Source organism: Equus przewalskii, chromosome 7 (genome assembly GCF_037783145.1).
Source record: "Equus przewalskii isolate Varuska chromosome 7, EquPr2, whole genome shotgun sequence".
Taxonomy (NCBI): Eukaryota; Metazoa; Chordata; class Mammalia; order Perissodactyla; family Equidae; genus Equus; species Equus przewalskii.
Genome location: NC_091837.1, coordinates 15,721,839 through 15,745,410, shown reverse-complemented (window position 1 = coordinate 15,745,410; position 23,572 = coordinate 15,721,839). Strand labels below are relative to the sequence as shown.

The 23,572-nt window shown below is 46.0% G+C and overlaps 1 protein-coding gene across 4 annotated transcripts in view; it reads left to right on the top strand.

Moving 5' to 3' along the window:
- The window catches only part of CCDC60 (coiled-coil domain containing 60), a 157,917-nt gene that overhangs the window by 125,644 nt on the left and 8,701 nt on the right, over window positions 1–23,572 (top strand). For 2 of the 4 annotated variants that reach the window (XM_070627121.1, XM_070627123.1), the window contains exons 6-9: window positions 8,510–8,600; window positions 13,040–13,274; window positions 19,682–19,766; window positions 22,848–22,919. In XM_070627121.1, the coding sequence (XP_070483222.1) occupies window positions 8,510–8,600; window positions 13,040–13,274; window positions 19,682–19,766; window positions 22,848–22,919 (483 nt within the window). The remainder of the gene's footprint in view (window positions 1–8,509; window positions 8,601–13,039; window positions 13,275–19,681; window positions 19,767–22,847; window positions 22,920–23,572) is intronic. The other 2 variants (XM_070627122.1, XM_070627124.1) reach the window with 1 other exon arrangement.

The window sequence follows — 23,572 nt, the reverse complement described above, 5'->3', positions numbered from 1 at the left end:
GAGGATATGTTCTGAGAAGTGTGTCGTTAGGCAATTGCATGTTGCTCAAACATCATAGAGTGTACTGAAGGTGAACAAAATTTGCTACCCCAAAATGTGCATCTCTAACGTGAGGATTATTTTAGGCTGATTATTTTTAAGAAACAAAAGACTCAGAAAGTTTTTCTTGTTACCTCCCCCTTACCTGCCTAAAAGATTTTAAATTTAAAAACTTGTCTCAGGAAGGGAGCTATCACCTTAGCATCACATGAACTGGGTGGTAGACAAGGAGGAAACTAGAAAAGCCTGCTTGTTGGGCCCCCTCTGTGTTCTTCTGTTTCTGTGTGGCCAAGCAAACGCTTGTTTTCCAAATGTTTGCTCTTTTCACCTACTTGTGAATTGCCTTCCTTCCCTTTGAAGTCCCTGACTGTCCCCACCCCCAACCTCTTCTTTTGTCTTTAGCGGAGGATGGTATTTAAGGTGAAGGCTTTGGCCATTTTGGTGAGTTACTGAGTTTTCCTGAGTTTCTCCCCCCTATACGTGTTATTAAATTTTTGTTCGTTTTTCTCCTGTTAATGTGTCTCAGGTCAATTTAATTCTTAGATCAGCCAGAAGAACCTAGAAGGGTAGAGGAAAACGTCTTCTTCCCCTACAGTAGCTACACAAACCTAGATGGCACAGCCTACTACACAGCTAGGCTCTATGGTACTAATCTTATGGGACCACCCTCGTATATGTGGCCTGTCGGTGACTGAAATGTCCTTATGCAGAGCATGACTGTAGTACTGCACGAAACACCCTTGTCCATCCATTTTGTGCCTGGTTGAAAATATTTCTGTTAGCTGTATTTCTGTTACCATTTCTGAGAAATGGAATTTCTGGGTCAGAGCAACATCTAATTCTTTTCACAGTCAGTTGCTCAGATGCTAAGAAAAAGGCCCCTGAGCCAATGGACTTCTAATAGCATTTCATCTCCCTGAGCAAGCTACCAGCAGCAACATCTTGCCTCTGAGCTTTGGGTACTTGTTCTCCCAAACCGAGGCAAGAACATAATGTGGAATTTGGATTGAGAAGACAAAGAGGACCATCTTTATTTCCTTTGCTTGGTTTTAGGAATAGGCCCAGAATGTGACCAAAAATTGTTACCTGCAGTAAAAAGAGACATAGCGGTCACATGGAGAATAGCGGATGTTCTTACTAAGACTTCTCAAGACAGAATCCCATCCAGGATCTGAGGATGCCCAGCTCTGTAAGAGCAGATCCTGAACCAGAACCTCAGCCCGTTCTGACAGAAAAAAGCGGTCCAGGAGAGAGTCCCCCGGGAAGTCAGTCTTTGTTGGGTTTTTTTCTTCTCCAGGGAACCATCTGCTCCTGATGGTGGTTTTAGTGTGGGATCAGTGGTATGCTGGTAAATATTTAATAACCAGTTCTCCAGGTGGGATAACCCGTGATTTGCAGCAACGCCGATTTCTATGGTGTGAATACTCCCACCCTGGCTGATTTGAGGCTTATCAACATGATGTCACTGAACTTGGAGTTGGGAAGAGAAGTGTAAATTCAGTTCTTGCAAGCCAGCGTGAGCCAACTCTAGCACACCACTGTTCGGGATAGACAAAAAAATTTTATGAATCTGTGGGGTGGGGTGGGTAACAGTTTTAAGTACCCTAGAAAGTATCAGAAAGCATCTTTTTAGTTAGCAAGAAAGGAAAAGGATGCCTTCTCATTAATCCTTAATCCCTATTTATGTTGTTTCACCCTTGGGCCATGATGTGAATTTCCCCAAATCTTCAAACGCACTTTTTAAAGCACAAAGGAATTAAAGGGATTAAGAGCGAGGGCTTTGGCACCTGATGGATCTGGAGAAGTCCAGGCCCCTCCACTCAACAGCTATTTGACCTTGGGCAAAGTCACTTGACATCTCTGGGCCTGTTTCTTCATCTATCAAATGGGTTCCTGCCTCAGAAGAGATGTTGTAAGGATTAAGCAAGATAAAGCATGTAGAGCATTTAGCTTAATGTCTGAGAACACAATAAGTGCTCACTAAATGATAGCTATTCAAGATTGAAATCCCTATTTTAAAGAACAGTTAGCTCCATGACTATCAATGCCATTGAGACATAAGGCTAGGAAAGAAGTAAACTTCTGAGCAGAATTTTGCCAACAGATGAGATCCCTGTTCACTGGATGAATGGAGAAACATACAAACACACAGAAAAAAGGCTACACGAGGTCAACCAAAATCTGGTTGCAAAGATAAACAATCCAGGGAATGACCCCAAGAGAGAAATCCCAAATCTTCCATTCTTCTAACTGTGGTTTTCTGAGTTTCCACCATCAAGCAGCCAGGATCTCCTGTTATTAAAGCAGTGGAGCCTTGACACCTACCATGCATTTTCCAAAAGGAAGCATCCATCCCTGAGGACCTGTAGATCCCAGAGGTTTCTTTTCTTCTAGGCATAATGGTGTTTATAGGTCCAATTCCGCCCTATGTGGATTTTACAGCAAGAAAGTGGGGTGGTCCAATGCCTCGATGTGGGCTTTCTACAGGCAGCAAAACTTCGCTAACTGGCAGCTGCTGTACTACAAGTGGAAGATGAGCTTTGCTAGTTGCAGAAAGATCCCTATTTGGATGGATTGGTGGATGACGGGGTGAACGGACGGATGACAGATTTTAGGATGTCACTGTGAATTGCATCTGAGCCTCTGCTTTATTTAGAAAAAAAAAAAGCCCTTCCCAATTTCATCATGTGGCAATTCAAACACATTATCATTTCCCAGCATCCTCATTAATTTTACTGCTAGCAGGAGAGTCTATTTCAATTGACAAGATGATCGGGTCCAAAACGGAGTGGAAACTGAGCCTTCAATAATGAATATGCTAATTATCCTTCTCTGAGAGATGCAAACCTCTATATAGGCAAAGCAAGACTTGCTTTATATATACAGACTCATAAGTCTTTATCCAAACCTTTGGGACCAACTGTGTTTCAGAATTCTGATTTTTTTCTTTTTTGGCATTTTAGAAAGAAAATATGGGGCATATATACAGAACATCACACTCTTCAAGGGGACTGGGGCAGCACCCTATCATCAAACACTATATTTCTAGAAAAAAATGAATGAATATTTACACTAAGTGCACAATCAAGGTAAATGATGGTCACCAATAGCTTCCCATCACTCAGGTCATGTTTTGCTGCTAAAGAAGTTATAAAAATTTTTTTGGTTCTCAAGACCCTTTGGATTTGGGAATTGGATAAGGGGTTGTGAACTGTGTTGGGATTATTCTAATTTGAGACTAAATTTCCAGGAACTGACTAGAAATGAGTGGACCTTGACAGAGAAGCAGACGGGACCAGATGTGAGCAAGCACTACAAGTCCTAGTGCCACGTCTCCCTAATTCCACTCACCCCAAGCCCACTGCCGTCTTCCCTTGTTGCAGTGGGAAAGAACAGGGCAGACCCCAGGCCAAAGAGGGGAGTGAAGAGTTCCCTTCCAGGCAGGGTGCAGCACACACGCCTGGGGTGAAGGTGGGAGGAGTTCTTCCAAAGCCTTGAGTCTCCACAGTCATGCGCTCTCCTCTGGAGCTACAGGAGCAGCACAGGCATCTGCGTCTTATTGCCTCAGGCTGTCCCAGGGAGACACCATTGGACCCACTCTTAATGGGGGAGTCCAGGCAGGTGAAATCTTGACTTTCATTAAGAGAGTCCAGACACTCAAGGGCTGAGCTGCCCAAGCACAGAGAACCCACTCCTCACTTAGAAAAACATACGTGGCTAAAAGGCAACCACGCTTTGACGTTTCAAATAGGACACGGGCACCGAAACCCAACTACCATGTCGTAGTGAAAATAGCTGGTATTCCAGTGCTTTCTATGGCAAGCACTGCTCTGGGTATGTTACCTCCTTTGAGCCTCATTCTGACTTACAGATGAGGAAACTGAGGCACAGAGAATTGCTCAAAGTGGCACAGCCAGTAAAAGCTAAGTCAGGATTTGGACCCGGGCAGCCCAGCTGGAAAAGCACGTGCCCTTAATGACGAAACGATCGTCTCCTCTGTTTCAAGCTAAAGCCCAAAAGTCTTCAATTAATTTAGGGAACAATCTGGTGTCAAAAAGAAGACTAATTCAACAAAGTAATATTTGCCAGGGGACGCCAGGATACAGAAGGGACCCCAACTTGCCAAGATAATGATATATAAATACATAATTTTCTTTTTAAAAAATAACAAAAAGGCCATTCTATGTTTATTGCTTTGCAACTAAATTTTTGTTATTTAACTTGATTTATGGAGAGCACCTCTCCATGTCAGAACCTCTTTTGATGACTGTGGAGTTTATCAACATATTTAACCAATTCCCCCAAAGACCTTTAGGTCTTTGCCAGATTGTCACTCTTGTGAAAAAAAAATGCAGCATCGTTCTGAATAATGCACGTAATAGCAGTTATCATATTTAAGTTGTTTTCCCCTTGTCATGTGCTCCCCCCTGCCCCGGAAAGTCTCATTTTTCTCAAGCCTGCTTTTTTCAGGCATTACAGGGGATATGGTGGTGAAGAAAACAGACGAAATCCCTGCTCTCTGGAGCTTCTGTCCTGGGGACATGGCGGGAGCAACAGATAATACACATGTGATAATCAAGATACTTTGAGATAGCACTAAGCGTCATGAAGACATTGATAGGATGATGTGGTAGTGACAGAGTAGGGAGTGGCTTTTAAATTGGGTCATCCGGGAAAGACTCACTCAGAAGGCGACATTTGAGTGAAGTCTCTGATTTCGCCTGCTCTCCTCTCTGCACTGATTTAATTGCCTCATTTCTCCACTCCTGCACTCAAATGGACATCTCTACAGGAGTGGGAGAACGCGGCAGGAGCACCTGTCACTCAGGAGGCAGGACGGGGCGACCCCGGGAGATCCTGAGAGCTTTGATCTCTATCCGCCCCCTGGTGCAAAATCACCAGTTACCTCTGTTCTTCATCTTGATTGTGGACGCCTGGACACGTCCTAAGCCAGCTTACAGACTGTAAAAACAGCTGAGAAGCAAGTGTTTTATCCCAAATGAGGGTTCAGGAAAAGAGTGAAGTATCTGCAAAAATTGCTCTGGTCACCACTGTGGGTAGACGTCTTCAAGTGACCGCTAGGAGCAAAATATGCTTGGCAGGTACGATTAAAAGAGATGAGACAGCGCTCAACACCCTCTTCCCTTGATTTCTAGGAAATAGCATCCCCCAGAAGGCTTCAGGAGGAGGAAATTATGGTCCAAAAATTATAGCTTTGGGCCCACCTATCTGCCCTAGAGCCTCATCTCCCACCATGAGCCAGCCCCTCCTGCAAGCCACATGAGGAGCTCTGTTGAAAAAGGCATACAAGGCACCCGCCAAGCCCTTAGCAAGCCCCACTTCATTTCATCTTCACAGCGATCCTCTGACATAGCTCCTATCATTCCCCCAGTTTACAGATGAGGACACCGAGGCTCAGAGAGGCTAAACGACTTACACAAACTCTCACATTTAGGAAGTGGCGGGGCAGGCGGAGGACTCAGCCGGTCCGCCTGATTCTTAGACCCACAGTTAACTACCAACATACTCCACTTTCCTGGTTCGGATGCTCAGAGAGACTTGCCGGAGGTCACACAGTCAGTCAGTGTCAGGGACATCCATTAGGTAAGCTAAATTAAGCTGCCGGAAGGAACAACCCCCAAACCTCAACGTCTTAATGCAACACAGGTTCATTTCTTGCTCACCCTCTCTGTCATCAACGTGGGGCTCTGCTCACTATAGTCACTCGGGGACCCTGACTGAGAGGCGCCCCATCTCAACACAAGCTTCCACCATCAACACAGCAGAAAAGGGAACCTGACTTGAGGACCGGGTTGTAAAGTGTCCCCCGGCGTGCCATTGTCACTTTTGCTCATGTATTTTCGAACAAAGGAAGCCACAGTGCTGCTACACCTGACTTCAAGGAGCCGGGAGGACCAGGGACTCTGGTGAACAGCACTAACGACTACCCCGCCAGGCCGGGGGAAGGAGCGCCAACTTGCCATGCTTTTCTCGGACGAGGTGTGTCGTCAGCCCACTGTGGACCACGAAGCCCAGGTTGTTTGTTTCTTTTCCTCCCCCTATTGATCTTCCTTTTTGGTTTATTCGCCACTGAAAATGAAACATCAGAGAGACTGATTCTGTCTAACCGGGCCCTTTCTTTATCAGTGGCTTCACCAGAGCAAGGGCGCAGGGCTTTTTAGGGTCCCTGGGAAGCCCGCTGCGGTTTTAGCCCATTTAGCCTGCTGCCTGAAAGTCGCAATAGATTTCAGGTCGTCTTGGAAGTCGATGTTGGCAGAAAACCTCCATCTTCCCGATCGGGCCTGAATATTTAAGACTTTGAAAGCCAGGCTGGGACCAGATTTAATTTCAAAAGGGGAAGGGGGGCTGCTTGAACTTCAAGAAGAAGGCTGGAGGCACAGCGCGGGCTGCGTTAGCAGAGGAGACAAGCTAAAAAGCCCTGTGGTCTTGAAAGAAACGCTCCAAAGTGAAATGCTAAGGCTTCCAGCTGGTGAGCCTTAAATCAGACTTCAAAAGCACCGCCAGTTTAAATATTGTTTATAGGACTGAAGTGTGGCTGCTCCTTCCTCTGGCTGGATTTTAAATATTCCCTAATTTGATTACTCCGGGGAGAGACAGGCAGAACCAACGTTAAATGAGCTTAACTGTTAATTATTCGGAGGGCTTTTTATGGTGTAATCAAACATAAAGTCTTACAAAAAGCTTGGAGGCACATTCTCACCCCGCCCTCCCCAGCCCCACTTCCTCCACCTTAGCGGCTGGGTGGATTTCTCATGATGCAGCTGGGAGCCGGGAGATGTTCGATGTTCGGCAAGGTCCTGCCAGTGAAGAGCGCACACACCCTGCCCCCGACCTGGGCTGGTGAAAGCCTTTGATTCTGTCATTCAGACGCCCATGACGTAAGAAGCCAGTCTCACGTAGTTTATCTTGATCACCTTTTGCCTCCTAAATCTGAGCACTGATTCCCGCCACCGGCACTCAGCAGCCCCTGATAAGTCTAGAACACTGTCAATGGCTCCCGCATCAAACTGGTCTCCATCTTTTACCCTCACTGGTCTCCATCTTTTACCCTCAAGGCCCTGCTCTATGCTAGGTGACAGCCAGCCAAATGTTGGATCCTAGCCATCTAAAATCCTTTCTGCAGAGAAAAAGGGGATAAAGAGAGAGATGGATGGATGGACGATGGAAAGAGAGATCAATAGATCAATCAATCAATCGATCGACAGATAGATAGGTAGGGGTAGTTGACAGAGCACACAACGAGTCTTCCTGCCTTATCAACAGGGACCCACCACCCCATAGCCACAAGCCCAGAATCTAAAAGGCTCTGAAAACCCAGTTTTTCCATAACTCTTTTGGCAGCAAAATATGACATGAACCAAACCGATTTGGTGGCAAAACTTGACTTGAAGCTATTTATAATCTTTATTTATCCCACCTAGTATAAATATTCATACACACTGTTGCAGAAATATTAATGTGTCTGATTACAGGATGCTGTCCCAGACCCCAGTGGAGGGGTTATGTTAATCTATGGTATACGCAGCGTATGGCCTTTCCAAAATGCCAAAATCCTGAGTTTGGCAACACATCTGGTCCCACAAGTTTCAGATAAGGGATTATGGGCATGTCACCAACAGAGCCTACCGGGGCTTCATTCTCATACCCAGACAGTTCCCAACTCACGAGGGGAGGATCTGGGTTTTGTGGGACCTGAAGTTTAATTGGGGGGAGGAGGTGCTTTAAGAAAAAGAATACAAAATTACAGTACAAAATTAGGTAGAGGGCCCTGGAGGGACCCATGCAAGTGAGGGTCCTTAGACTCACTGTAAATATGCATCTGGGTAGGTGACTTAAGCCTTCTGAGTTTGTTTTCTCATCTGTAAAATGGGATGATAATAATTATATCACAAGCTTTTGTTGAGATGATTCCGTGAGAATGCACAGAAACATCTTGCACATCGGATGGACTTTTGCTCAATAAACTCCAAACCAATGATTTTTCACTGTGCAACTCACCCCACAAGCTCCCTCCAACATCACCCAGCAATATTCTTTCTGTGTTCCTCAGAAGTGCCCCTGATGGTGGGACCCTTAGGCACCAGAGCAGACTGAGAGTCAGAAATGAACACGCTTTTCAATTCACCCTCGGGAATAACCACAGACCAGCCAGGGAGTCTGTGAGAGGACCTGAGTCCAAGATGCAAATAGATGCAGAATGCATGCAAATATAGTCCACCTCCCTCAGTGCCGACCCAGGAAGTGGTGGTCTCTCCACAGCTCGATTTTCACTCACAAGACCCTGCCCTGGAGCACTGTCCCTCCCACCGCTTCACAGAGTACAGGGTGGGGGAAGAAAAGCATGAGATACCAGCTGCCATCCGCCCTCTATTTATTGCATTTCTTAAAAGAACTTGTAATAAACCAAGGCTCTGGAGATGGAAAACTCATTAAGCTGTTTCTCACTCAGGGACCCAGGTGGAAGCAAGAACACGATTAGGAAAATCACTAAGGACAAGTCCATGGGACAGAGGTGGGAGCACTTTGTCACAGCACCAAAGGTAACCATCAGCGCACGTTTCTACCCCTTGGCTACCAGCCTCAAACTTGTGTCGCAGGCGTTTTTTGCCAGTCTTTTCTCTGATAAGACTTTTTTTTTTCCTAGTTGGTTTTCTGAGTGAAAGGAAGTCAGAACCACATGCTGTTTTTGTGAATTTTAATTAAAATGATTATCTGGGGATTATAGGAGAAATGACGTTTGGCTGGACACCACTTCACGGAGAAGGGAAGCAGCAGCTGAGGAGCCGCTTAACAAGATGTCACCAGAAGGAAATGGGCTCGCCTCACTCTGTCGTTAATCAATAATAGTCATTCTCTCTCTTTCTCTTTTTTCTTTTTAACCCAGTTAGAAAATAAGAAGTGAGTGGTTCGACAGACAGGGTTTCCCACAAACTAGGACCTGTGTTTATTATTAAGAGAACATCAAGAGGTCTATTCTTTTCACTCCAAACCCCAAATCTCCCAAATTCATCCACTCAACAAACAAGAACCATAACAGTAATAATGGCAGGAGATGACACTTAAATAGCTAAAGGTAATTGAGAGAGCACACGACTAGAGTGGTTGCTGAAGCTGCGCCCTTACCCACAAAATGGACGTAATGCTGGTTGCTGCCTACCTCACACCATTAGGAAAGAACCCCAGGAAACAATATGCAAACTCATTTTGAAAATGTTAAAATGCTGAGCGTGATTGTGGTCATATAAATTTTGGAAGCCACTTTTTAGCATAATTGCAATGGGCCAGGTTCTGTGCTAAGGAAGCTCCTTGGGTGTATCAGCCTGTTCTATCCTCTTAATAACCCCATGGGACACCAGTCTCATCTTTAGGTGGGAGAGCAGGAAGTTTGAGCTCAGAGAGGCTAAGTGATCTGTGTGAGGTCACACAGCTGGATAATAGCAGAGCCAAGAGTTAATCCTGGGTCTGCTTATTAAATACTCGGCTCTTCAAACGCATGTTCTCCATGGTATCATGCTTATAATTGCTGCTCATGAAGAGTTTCACATTTTCTTGCTCCTTCATCAGAGTGCTCCCGGATTTGAGAAGTAGAGCCTTTGTTTTTATCACACAGAGTTGCTATGGAGATGTCGTGGGCGTCCATCTCAAGCTATGCACAGAGGAAAGCAGGGGGAGCCATGAACCTTGAAAAGATGTCCTTCAGGAACAGTCCCACCTAAAACTGGAGGAGACAGTGAATCACCACAAAATCTAATTCCCCAGGGAAGTTTGGGGGTGAAACTCTGAGCTGCAGCACGGTCCACTCTGACGGTGGGGGAGCACTAAATTAGGAGTCAGGAGACCTGGCTCAGTCACTGTGACACCATTCACTGTGTGGGGTTGAGCAAGTCCTTTCCTCACTCCTGACCTCAGTTTCTCCACCTGTAAAATGAGGACTTTGAAAGAGAGACTGTGATCAACTCCCATAGCCACTGATATTTTTCTGTATGTGTTGAGCTTGTCAGTGCCAATGCAGATCGTAAGAGCCAGGCAAGCTGTGTAAATGAACAAATCAGCCTGGGTGCAATGCAATAGGGAGTGGTGAGGTCTGCGGCAGATAGGAGTACCCCCACACAGCTAAAGGGGGGAAACCCTGCTCAGCTCCAGTTCACTTTGCCCCATGGGATGGGAGACTGGGGCTTATCATTTTCAAGAGAGACCAATAACCTAGGTTTTTATATAAAAATCTCCCCAATTTGTAAAGTTCTGGGCAGCTAAACATGTCTCCCTCCCCCTGGGCCACCAGTTTGAAACACTTGCTTCTGAAAAAAGTATAAGGAATCATTCAGAGAAATCTTTTCCTTTGTTGCCGAGAAGCAGTCCCTCTGAGCTGGAACACGGCAGCTGGTTAACACCGCCCCTGCGTGAAATATAAAAAATAGGGAAGAAGCATTTGGGGATTTAAGTCAATTCAGAGAGTCAGTTCAATAAAGGGGAAGCAAGATGCTGAAACTGCCTGTCACATCCTCCCCCCACGTTTTATTTTTCTGCCACTCTCAATTAATCAGAAGTGTCAGCTCTTCACTTTGGATTTCCTGGCTGAGGTTATTAATTGAATTTTAATTAATGGCAACTTTAGGAGCACAAGTTGAAATCCTAGCACGAGGAGGACGCACACAGAACTCTGGATGTGGACAATTCTCCAGAGGTCACTCCAGTCCATCCTCTTTGTTTTATAGATGAGGAAACTGAGGCAGGGCAGTGACTTGCTCAAGGCTCCCCTGAGGTCCCCTGGCTCCCAGTCCATGCTCGTTACAAGACTCCAGGCTGCCCCGCCTCACGCAATCTGTCCAGCCTCCAAAAGGGACACTGATCTGAAGAGCTGGTTTCCAGAGTCAGGAATTCATGTTGTGCGAGATGAAACAAGAAGAGGCAACTTCCACATATATTATCCCTGAGCTCTGACATCCTCTCTCTCCAGGGTGGCAGGGAGTAGGCGGGCTTCCTGTGAAAGCTCTTGACCAGCTGCAATGTCAGGACAAAGGGGTCACTGCATCAAGCTCTTAATTTATCAAGGGAGAGAACATGCCAACTTTTGGTATTTGCTTTTCCTTTGTCACAGTCATTTTGTAACCTGTATGACCCCTTGGAGATCTGGGCAAACCCAATTCAAACTCCACTTCCCTAGTCTGTCACATCCTGAAGCATTCCATCGTTTAGGTAGAATTTCAATGAAGATTTTGTTGGGGAGGGGGCTGCCACAGGGAGAGACCACATCTTAAGCCCCACAGCCTTCCCCGTCTCTGGTCTTCCCCCTTCCCCCACCTTCTTCTTCCCCTCTGCAGCCAAGAAATCCCTCCCCTCTTCCAGGGCAGGGAAGTTCCACCCACACTTAGGACCCCCGGTGGTAGCCAATCAAGAAATTACTTCTGATCACACCCAGTGGATTCCTTGGGATGAATCCTGCTAGAGAGAATTCTCTCCACTCAGCTATTTATTAAATGTTGGGTGATCGTCAGTGCTGCCTCTTCTCCTTATCTTCTTCCCCAGGGTATCAAACACTACGAGTTCCATCAAAGAAAGACCTTGGTCTGCCCTGCAAGAGCTTTCATCTTAAGCGTTCTCAAATAAAATTATTTCTATTAATTGAGCATAAACTATAGCCCAGGCCCATATTGAGCTCTTTTTCTGGAGCATCTGAGGGCCCATTCTTCCCCACTGTAAAAAATCCAGTATTTTGGAGGTCATAAAGAACCATCAGCATGAGATCAAGCGCATTTTCAATGCCACTCAAAAAGGCACGGCTTAAAGTATTTTGTGTGTGTGTGTGTGTGTGTGTGTGTAAGGAAGATTGTCACTGAGCTAGCATCTGCACTGATCTTCCTCTATTTTATTGTGGGATGCCACCACAGCATGAGTTGATGAGCAGCACCAGGTCCGTGCCCAGGATCTGAACCTGCGAACCCTGGGTCACTGAAGTGGGGCACACGAACATAACCAATACACCACTGGCTGGCCCCTGCTTAAAGCATGATTCGGCAAGGCATAATAATTAGCCTTGGGGTTAGCCTGACCTGGATTCAAGTCCTGGCTCTGCCACTTGCTAGATGTGCGATCTTGGGCAAGTTAGGAAGCCTCTCTAAGACTCGGATGATGAGTTAAGTGAGGACATGACCTTTCACAGCACATTCTGAAGTGACTCCAATCATGCAAGAAGGTTCACACACACATGCCTGACTCCTTTCCTTCCCAAAATTCACATTCCCCTCACAGAACTTCCCCTACCTACCCTTTAGTTACCTCCTAGGGCTTGTCATCCAGACCTTCCCACCCACCACAACCGTGGCTCCTTCCGCCCTAGGAGTGCCACCCCATCAGACAAACCTGCTTCCCCCCATTCCACCTCCTAAATGTCAGGCCTAGAATTTCCTCCATCTTGTGTTCTTCAGAAAACCTCCAGTGACACAAATCTTCACTCTTTGAGGCCTAGGAGTCAAATGGGTGAACAAGAAGTTGATACGTGCCATTTGAGGTCAAAACCAAGATATAGCTAAAGAAATGAGACCCAGCCTCCCACAGTTTAAAAATCAACTCTGATGGTTATTACAAAAGAAAAGTCAAAAACAGTCCTGGTCCATGGCAACGTCATTGGAATGTGTGTTTGGCTTCCTGGGGTGACTGCTTGGGCAACCATGGCGCTCGCTGAAGAGAGTAAGTCCCATCACATTTGCTCCAAATAATACGCATTTTTAACTTACCTCAATTTGTGACAGAAGGACACTCTAGACCCAGGATGTCTCATGACGTTGGAAAGAGCCAAAGGAATTCACATTCAGAGCCAGGTTTTCACTTTTTTCTTTCCTGCTTTCCTTCCTTCCTTCCTTCCTTCTCTCTCTCCCTTCCTCCCTCCTTCCTTCCTTTCTTTCCACCCTCCTTTCTCCTTCTCTCCTTCCTTTCTTTTCTTCCTTCTTTCTGAAATCCCTGTCCTCTTTCTTTCCTTCAGACCAAGAAATTCAAAATTCCCGGACTACGTCCCACTGCCCGCAAACCGAGCCGGCGAGGCTCCACACTCAGTCTGTCTCGGACCAGCGGGGGGTCGTCCCCCCAGAGCAGCATGGTCTCCGTGAACCCCGGCTCAGATGAGCCCCCGAGTGTGACCACCCAGGCCACGTGCAGCAAGGACGTTGAGGACAATGAATCATCTTCAACCAAGCAGGAGGAAGAACCTCTCCATATCAGTAAGTCCTACCTGCGACCTGATCAGTCTGCCTTGAAGCTAGACATCAAGAACCCCTCCTGCTCCCCCTCTGCCCCCACTCAATTAAAGGAGACACAGGGGTCCCCTAGCCCTGTTCAATTTCCTGGGATCCGTTTGCTTTCCCCCAGGGGAGATCAGAAATAGACTCCATATCATGGGTTACCCCAAGCCATTTCCCCTTGGGAGACCCCCCCAGAGGTCATCAATTGCTCTCTTTAAAATTCTAACAATATATTTTGTTTAGCCCAATTTATAGAAAATATTGTCATTTTAACACATAATCAATATAAAAAATGATTCATAAGATATTTTACATTTTTTTATACTATGTTTTTGAAATTTGATGTCTACCTTTTTAACAGATTTAGTGAGATAATTTGCATACCATAAAATTCACTCATTTTTAAGTGTACTATTCAACGATTTTTAGTAAATTTACATAGTTGCGTAGATATCGCCACAATCTAATCTTAGAAAGTTTCCATCATCCCAAGAGAAAACCCCTCATCTATGGGCAAGGCTTCTCCTCTCCCACCTCCAGCCCCAGGCAACCACAAATCTGCTTTCTGTCTCTAGGAATTGGCCTTCTCTGAATGTTTTATATACAGAAGTTGTATCACTCTGTGACCCCACTTTTTCAGTGGTCCATAATTTGGGGGACAAATGTTCTTTAGAAAATCTGTTGAAAGCTATGGGCCCTCTCTCCAGAAAAAAAAAAAAATTCAAACATACACATATACACAGTTTTCATACTTTTTTAGGGGGAACCTGTGGGCCTCCACCAGATAGAATTGTGGATGGATCCCATAAGTCGTGTAAAATATTCATTCTTAGAACTACCTAGTTTGAGCTTGTGTAGTAAAAGGAGAGAGGAAAAGAAAGGATTTATACAGAAAGATGGAGACGGTAAAAGGAAGAAAGAAAAAGGGGCATGAAAGAGGCTGGCCCACTGGGAAGTTATTGACTCTGGTGCGTGGGACACCTTCCTGCCGTGTCCCTGTCCCCATCTGCTGTGTCCCCTCAGTGACGTCCACGCTGAGGCCTGCCTGCCCAGCCAAGTGTTATTTTACACCATCTAGAATGCCCATGGCAACCAAGAATGGGCTGGGCTGAGCTGACAAGGATTGGGTGTAGTGTAGATTCAAAGAGGTTAAACAAGAGGTCACGGTAGACCAGAAAGCCTGGCAGGAGCCCTGATCATCAAAACTAGAAATAGCAGAAGTACAAAAGTCCTGTAGGTGGTCAGGACTCAGAGTAATGACTGCCAATGAGAAAAATTCCCACCATCCTCCTTGTCAAGGATGAAGAAAGTCTCCAAGCCCTGACAGGCTATTTGCTGGACAGAATTATTACCCGAGATGAAGAGGAACTAAGAGAAACTGTCAGCAGACGTGTGACTCATGGACTTCTTGGACCTTCTTTGATTTTAACACGTATTTATTGAGTAGCTACTGTGCGCCTGGAACTGAGAGTTATGGTACCTGCCCTCCCCACACTTATATTTCAGAAGGAGGAAGCACACAATAAATGAGAAAACCATAAAAAGCAGGGCAATTGCAGATAATACATGATTAGAAGATAATAAAACGAGATGTTGGGCTAGAGAAAGACTAGTTTAGCCAGAGCAGTCAAGGAAAGCCTCTCTCAGCTCTGACTTTGGAGCTGACACCTGAAGAGATGAAGCCACGGAGGAAGCGGGGGTCAGAGCATTCACGGCCTTTGAAGGGCAACGTAAGGACCTCAGAATTATTCCAAGCGCAACAGGAATTCTCCGGAAGGTTTTCAGTCCAGGAGTAACATGACTTGCTTTTCTTTTCAAAAGCGTCTGTGTGGTTATTAACGTTATATCCATGCTGTGTGTCTTTTAACTCTAAAAGCCTCGCTCCTAGATAACAAGAGCAGAGAAGCATCCTCAGCTTCAAGAACGCAGTCCCAGAACCTGCATAAGGTCCTCCCGGTGGCAGCCTGAATGCTGGAGGGAGGAGAGAGCAGGGTAGGAAGGAGACTGTGCAGTGAGGGGAGGGGTGAATGGTGCCACTTCTCCAGGCACCAGAAACACTGCAGACCCTTCCCCAATGGCCACCTTCCTCCCCATCGAACCGGTTGCCTACTCCAATCCGTACTATTTCCTAAAGCTCTTTTCAACCCCACCCTCTTCATTCCTATTGCTTTCGTCTTAGTTCAGAGATAGAAAACTGGGGCACATAGGCCAGTTTCTGCCACTTATGTTTTCTTTAGCACACAAGGCTTTGTTAAGAGAAGAAATGAAAAAGTAGGAGTGACTTCTTAGGATTGAGAGGTTTTTACACAAAAATTCCTATTTAAAAGAAAAAAATCACTCTTTGTGGCAACAGTGAGCCTGCAACCCTGCATGGCAGCATTCAACTGGAGCTGTCTCTCTTAGAGGGCCATATGCTCTCTAGTTTTCCACAATCCCCACCACTCCCTATTACCCTCAGTCATTTCATTGCTCCCAATTGGCCAAGTGTGTGGCCATTTATCATCTCGTTTGCTCTGTTGTTTTCCTTAGAAGGATGATGATGATAATACAATAGTTAACACTTAGGAGGACTTTTATGTATTGGGCACTATTCTAGCTTATACTATATGTGTATACTATATATATTTATACATTTAATCCTCACAACAACCTTTTTCTTGCCTATTTTACAGTTGAGAAAATTGGGGCACAGAGAGGTTAAATCATTTGCCCAAAGTCACATACCTAGTAAGTGACAGAGCCAGAATTTGAACCCAGGCAATCTGGCCCTAAAGTCATACTCAATCTCTATGCTTTACCCAAGTCTCTAGAAAAAGTAAAAACTGAAAGGCCAAAATAGAAACTTGATTTTCTTACACCGGACCACGTCACTCATTTTTGGTACCTGACCCCCGTAGGCACCTGAGTTGGGCATCACTGGTCCAGATTCTCATCTCCTCTCACCTCAAGGACAGCAACAGTCTCCTAAATAGTCTCTTGCTTCTTGTCATGCTCTCACTTGCCCACAGATTCTTCTCCATGTTGAACCAAAGGGAACTTTCTAAATTAAAAATCTGATGTAGTGCCCCCCAGCTTAACATCCTTCAATGACTCCCCATTGCCTCTAAGATATTACATCTGATCTTGTCCCAGGCTGCCTGTAATAGGCTCAGCTCTTGCCACTTCACGCCTTATACCAGGCACTCCAGCCTCACCAAAATACTTTCCTCTTCTTAAACAATACGCATCCTTTCATGTCCTCCTCTGTCTGCAATGCCCTTTCCTCTCTCACCTTTCAGTTTGGTGGACTCCTACTCAACCTTCAAGACCCAGCTCAAATGTTCCCTCCACTGTGAAGTTTTCCCTGACTTTCCTGGGTCACTCCTATCAACTCTTTTAGTACTTTGCAATTGCTTTTATTGAGTACTTAAATTTAATTTATAGCTACCTCTCACTATATTGGGTAAGAACTTTTTTTGGCTGGGTAAAGAAATGTGAAAAATAGTGGCTTAAAAAAGATGAAAGTTTATTTTTCCTACAGATTAAAGAAGACCAATCCATGGCTGGTAGGGTGGCTCCAAAGATCATCAGGGATCCTACTTCCTTTTGTCTTTCTTCTCTCATGCTCAAGATCACTTCATGATCCAAAATGGCTGCTGGAAAGCCAGTCATTACAACCACATTCCAGTTTGGAAGCAGAAGGAAGTAGGTGAAGTACAAAAGTGCCCACTCCCAGCTGAGTTTAAGCAGCCTTCTCAGAAGCTCCATACCACACTTCTACTAAAATCTCCTTGCACAGAACTTAGTTACAGGGACAGGCTTAGCTGCAAAGGATGTTGGGAAATTAGGCTAGTCAATGCTTCCCCTCATACACAAAAAAGTATGCGCATGCACGCGCACACACACACACAAAATCTATTACTAAGGAAGAAAGGAGAGAGGAATGTGAGCTCCCTGTAGGCGTGGAACAATAATGTCTTATCTACCTTTAGCCTGACACACAGAAGGTGCACAACAATGACTAGGACGCCTATATCATGGACAGAAAGACCTTCTATTTCTGCCTTCCCATTCTTTTCTTCCATTTGTACCTGAACCTCCATCCCATTTGTCACAGCCTTGACAGAAGAAGATTAATGTCCAAGGCTTTCACTGCTTTCTAAAACCTCCTCAAATTGATTCTGAATTCATGAATCCTATTCTGAGAGACACACCATTTGACCAATGTCTAATTTCCAGGGCAGGCTGCATAATGAAGTCTTTGTGGATGCAAATCGTTGGGGACAGCAGGTTGTGGCCTTTCCATGGAATGACCCCCTCCTCAAATCAATGGTAGAGGGGTTCCCAAGAAACCAAAGCCCGGACCATCCCTTCTGCCAGTCTTGAAGCTTCCAGCCTTGGAACTGTTAGAGGAGAAATTCACTTAAACAGCAACTCGAAAAGATGGGTCATATGCCATCAAATGTTCCCCGCTCACACTAACCCCATACAGTAAAAAGACTCCCTCTGTTTTCCCCCAAAGGGAGGAAGAAATGGGTTTAGTCACTCAAGAGTGAGATTCTTAGACGGACTTGGGATGGAAGATGGAGGAAGGAAGTCAGGTGTTTTTCTCTGGGGATATGATTTGGTACTTGAAAACACAGGATGCTGTTGTCTCTGAGCAATGAGTAACAGTATCCCCATAACCCTGAGAACGGAACTGAGCGGGTTCCTCTGAGTGGGGGCATCCATCGCAGGACTGTCTCCCTGAGGAACACTCTATTTTGTGGCATCAGTACCCTTTCCAAACAAGTCTCTTCTTCCATAGCCGTGAGGAGTAGATGGGGGCCTCGGAGTCCCCCATCGGTAGATGGAGGTTGATATTGGTGGGCACCATTCCTGCCCAGAGGCATTATTGGCAGGCAGAAAAAAAACCTGTGGGGTATTGAGTGAAGTGTGGTGCTTTACACATAATTCTCTAGGAGAGCTGCCCAATGTGCCAGGTCACTGGGGTCACTTGCTGTCCGCCTACCCCTAGGCTGGTGAGGGGAATGGGTGCAGAGAAGTTCGATGTTGCTTCTTGGTTCCCAGGAGAAGGGAAGAAAGTGAAGGAACCAGCCACATCTCCCTCCTTAATAGACTTCTGGAAACAGCCCAAGGATTCTGGGATGTGTAGCAGTAGGGGAGGTGGGCATGGCAAGAAAAAAATGAAGGTCAGATTGAGATCAAATGGAATCATGCCGACAAATTACTAGGAAGCCAAACTACTTGAGAATGAGGAAGGGGGAGTGGAAAATGGGCAAATGTTGATTTTTGTCACAGCCTAGATGCTCCAAGGTCACTAAGGAGAGCCCCCTTGCCCTGGAACCCCATGACTGCATTTAAAAACAAGGCTGGACACCAATGCCTTGGGAAGCACTGGGCTCACCCTTCTAACCACGGCTTTTGAGACCTCAGCTTGAGCTGCCTACAAGCACTACTAAAGATGTGTTACTTCTGCTGCCATTGTCCTTCTTCACTGATATCCCAAATCGAGCTCATCATCTCCCAAATCCTCCCCTCTTTTTTCTCTTTAGTCATTCATTTACTTACTCAGCAAATATTGACCGAGACTCCTATGTGACAAAGCACTGTGCCAGGTCCTTGCAAATCTGTATCCATCTAAAACACTTAGGACTTCCACTCTCCCTCTTTCCTCGAAACACATAGCTTACTCCACCTATATTTCATTTTCCGACTTTTGAGAGCATCAGTGTATCAGTTTCCTGGGGCTGCCATAACAAAGCACTACAGACCAGCAGGCTTGAAACAACAGGAATTTACTGTCTCACAGTTCTAGGGGCTAGAATCCAAAGTCAAGGTGTCAGCAGGGCCGTGCTTCCTCGGAAACCTGTAGGGGAGAACCCTCCCTTGTCTCTCCCAGCTTCTCATCGTGGTCGGCAATCCTTGGCATTTTGGCTTGTAGAGGCGTCATCAGTCCAGTCTCCGCCTCTGTCATCACGTGGCCACCCTCTCCTGTGGGTCTCTCTCCTCTTCTTATAAGGACACCAGTCCTGCTGGATCAAGGGCCCACCCTACTCCAGTATGACCTCGCCTTAACTTAACTGATTATGTCTGCAGTCACCCTATTTCCAAATCAGAATGTGAACAATTCAGATTCTGAGGTATTGGGAATGGGGACTTCAATATACCTTTTGGGAGGACACAATTCAACCCCCAAGAGTCAGGCACAAAGAAATATTTCTATACTATGCAAAAAGCAACAATATTAAGTATGAAAATAAAAGTCCCCTAAACCCCGATCTAAGCCCTCTCCAGCCTCCCAACACTCAGAAGCAGAGGCGACATCAGCCTGGGGCTGGACCCTGCCTTGCACAGCCCTGTCTTGAGAGTGTCCTCCAGACAGTGACCTCTCATGTTCCCATCAGATCTGCAGAAGCTCCTGGAGATGGTGCGGGAAGATGCCCGGAGAACGATCGCAATGGAAAATGGGACGCAAAGAAAAGCGCCCAGGTATGTTCACCTGACTCCTGGGGCAAATAAAAGATGGCAGAATAACAGCAATAACGTTAACAACAGCAGGTCCCAATTATTGAACATTTTCTCTGTGACAACCACAGAGCTAGGTCCTTTGTGGGTATCACCGCCCTGGGTCCTTACAACAACCCTACAAGGTAGGTACTGTTATCTTTATTTTACAAATAAGGAAGTGAGGCTCAAAAAGGCTAAGTAACTTGTTCAAGGTCACCCAGCTAATGAATGGTAACACCATGACTCAAATCCAGATCTTTCTAATTCCCAAAACTATTCTCTTAACCATTCTGCAACAGTGCTTCCCAGGAATCCTAAGGTCATCACCCAATCTTTTGGTGAATATTTATGAATATGCATGGACTAGGTACTAATTATTGCAGAAAATGTTAGGAAAGGAAAGCTCAGGCCTGCGAGAGTCAATAACAGGAGTATCCCATCTAGTCTGGGTTGAGGTTGGGGATCGGAGAAGTTTCCTCCAAGGAAGAAACTTTAAGCTGAGATTTTGGGTGAAGCATGAGAAAGAGCTAGCCAGCCAAAGTTGGGGGGCAGGCAGAGGGAGGGGAAAACATCATAAGCACCATAGTTCAAACATGGTCAAAGGGACCATGGCACCTTCAAGGAACCGAAATTTAGCCCAAATGGGATGGAGAGAGGCATGAGTCTGTACGGACCTTGGAGGCCACCCCAAGGATTCTGCTTTCCATCCTAAGAGCAACAAGAATCCTTTTCCGTTTCAAGCCAGTGGCAAGCATGGTTGGCTCATAGTGTCAGACTCGAACCTGAGGTGTCTTCCTTCCAGCAGGAAGTCTCGTCCACAGAGCTTCTGATCAGCCTCAGAGAGCAACGTAGGCTAGAGTTGGAATTCCCTTCCCCGGTGTAGATCCCTCTAAGTAAGCAAATTACTTCCTGAAAATAAATGAGGCGCTGGAAGAGGTTCATCACAGCCTTCAGCCTACTGGGATGCCGGCGATGACTTATTGGTTATTGTTATTCCCATAATTACAGTTCACCAGGCACCCTCACATGCATCACACCCGCCTCTGCTTTTTCATGATGAATTTGTCTGCTGCTGCCTCAACTCACGTCAGGGCTCCAGAGGGTGGCGCTTGGAGACACTCGGAGACAATGCTGGCCCTTGAGGCCCTGGCTGGTGAGTTTGATTTATCAGCATTAGAGACAGACAATAATGATGGAGCATGAGCTCCGTGAGGCTCCTTCTTTTGTAAGAACTCACAGCATGAACCCCGGCTTTGGAGTCAGACTGACATGGGTTCACAACCTGGTGCCTCTGAACAAGTCACTTAGCCTTTCTCTAAACCTCAGCTTTCTCATCTTTAAGATGAGATTGTGCATCAGCAAAGCTTTGGCCTTGGAACCAAGTAGACCAGTGTCAATCTCCATTCCCGTCATTTAATTGTTGTGTGATGTCGAGCAAGTTTCTTCACCTCTCTGAGCCTGATTCTGATTCTGTAGGATGGGGCTCATTACTAACCTATCCCAAAGGGCGGTAGTGAGAATTAATTTATATTATCCTGGTAAAGTATTATTACTGTTATGATAATAATGTCTCCTTCAATGAGTTACTTTAGGCATTTAGTGAGATAACGCATTTAGCATATTAGCATGTGCCTGACGTATCATAAGCACTCAATAAGTGGCAGTGCTGGTGGTGGTGGTTGTTGATTTCACACGTGGTGTCCCACGGCATCTTCGCAGCACGTTGCCGAGACAGGTGTACTAACCATCACCCATTACGGTCGCCCCATCTCATAGATGGAGAAAAATGGCAGCGAGTGATTTGCATAAGGTCCTCAAAGACAAAACCACGTGGGAACCTGGTCCTCACAAAACTCATCATGTGGCCTCTGCATTCACTTTAGCCTTAAAATTACCATGGTTACAGCACAAGACCCTGTTGAAATTTCCCATCCTCGTCGATTCCTCCCGGAGAACAGTCTCCCTAAGCCCTCGCTAAGGCAGCGGATATTGAAGGCTTCACTGTGGAGCTGCAGAGACAGTTAGAAGCTGCAGAATTTCTTCTTCCCTCCCTGCTTTAGAGTCTGGATTCCCTTTTCACTTTAGACGTTAAATCTGCTCCCATCAGGGCTGACATAGAACTCTGGAGTTCTTAAGAACACTTCGAATCCAAGCCACCCAGCCCCCAGCCTCAAGGGCGGACGCTCTCTAGTCATCTGTCTTAGCCTATTTGGGCTGCTGTAAAAGCACACCAGGAACTGGGTGGTTTGTAAGCAACAGACATTTGTATCTCACAGTTCTGGAAGCTGGAAGTCCGAGATCATGGTGCCGGCAGATTCAGTGTCCCGTGAGGGACCTCTTCCTCATAGACAGTCATCTTCTCACTATAACCTCACATGGTGGAAGGGACAAGCTAGCTCTCTGGGGTCCCTTTTATAAGGGCACTAATCCCATTCATGAGGGCCCCACCCTTGTGATCTAATCACCTCCCAGAGGCTCCACCTCCTAACCGTCAGCTTGGGGGTTAGGATTCCAGCACATGAATTTGAGGGGGACACAAACATTCAGACCACAGCATCGTCAAGAAAGACAGCCTTTGCTTAAAATCCTTTGGCACTGTTTTCCAAATGTCCCTCGGGATCAAAATGAGCTGGGGTGCTTATGAAAAACACAAATTTCTGGTCTTCCTCCCAAACCAACGGAATCAGAATTTCCAGAGGAAATGGGTTTTTAACAAGCGCTTCGAGTGGGCATTATTTCACAGTATGCTGAGACATTCTAAGGTTTCAAAATGTAGTCTCTTCACGCCTGCATCAGAAGTGTGTGCATGCATGTGTGTGTGTGTGTGTGTGTGGCTTTCAAAGCAGTCTCTAGGGCCCTATTCCAGGCCTAATGTATCCCGAGTCTCTGAGAGTATGGCCCAGGAGTCTGTGTTCTTAGCAATCTCTCCAGATGATTCCTACGCCCGGTAGAGTCTAAGGAGTCCTCTCCAGAAAGAGAATTCTCCCTCCTCCCAAAGATGCTTATGGCCTCAGGAGCACCGTATGCTCAGTGCCTTATTAAGAGGCTCACCTTGCTTTGCAGCATCTTGTCAATGCTCAGACAAAACAAGAGCGATTCTGCCTACAAGGACATGCAGACCACCCACAAGTCAAGGTAGGATGGCGTGGGGCCCGCAGCAGGTGGAGGCACCACAGCTATAGGGGCCATGGCAGAGGTACCCCCTTACCAGACCATGGAAAGTGGGGCAGGGTGAGAGACTTCTCCCTTTTTCATTGGAAAGCCCCTTAGATCCCAGGGCTGGGGGTGATACCCAAGTGTTTCTCCCCAACTGTTGTGTACCATAAAGTTAAAATCTGCCAGCAGTGAAAGAATGAAGTAGCGAGGATGTATTCCAGGACTCCTCCTTCCCTCTTACCTTGGGTGACTTGTGATGGGGAGGTGGAGGTCTGGCCCCATTTCATTTACTCATCTAGAGAACATTCATCCATCCCCACTATGTGCTGGGAACGGTGCTAGGTTTGGGTGGATTCAGCAGCAAACAAGACAAATGCAGTCTGCGCTCATCCATCTCACTGTCTGGACTGGGGTCGTAACGTTTTGTGAGCCGCAGACCCTTTGACAGCCTGAGGAAGCCTATGGACTCCTTTCAGAAAAATGCCTTTAAATGCTTACTATAAGTTACAAAGATTTACAAAGAAATCTATAGTACTGTACATTACAGTATCACAACCAAATTCAGCATATGGTAATCTATGAGCTTCTTTAGCATTGTGTTATATAACAAGACTGCGGCAGGTCTAATAACT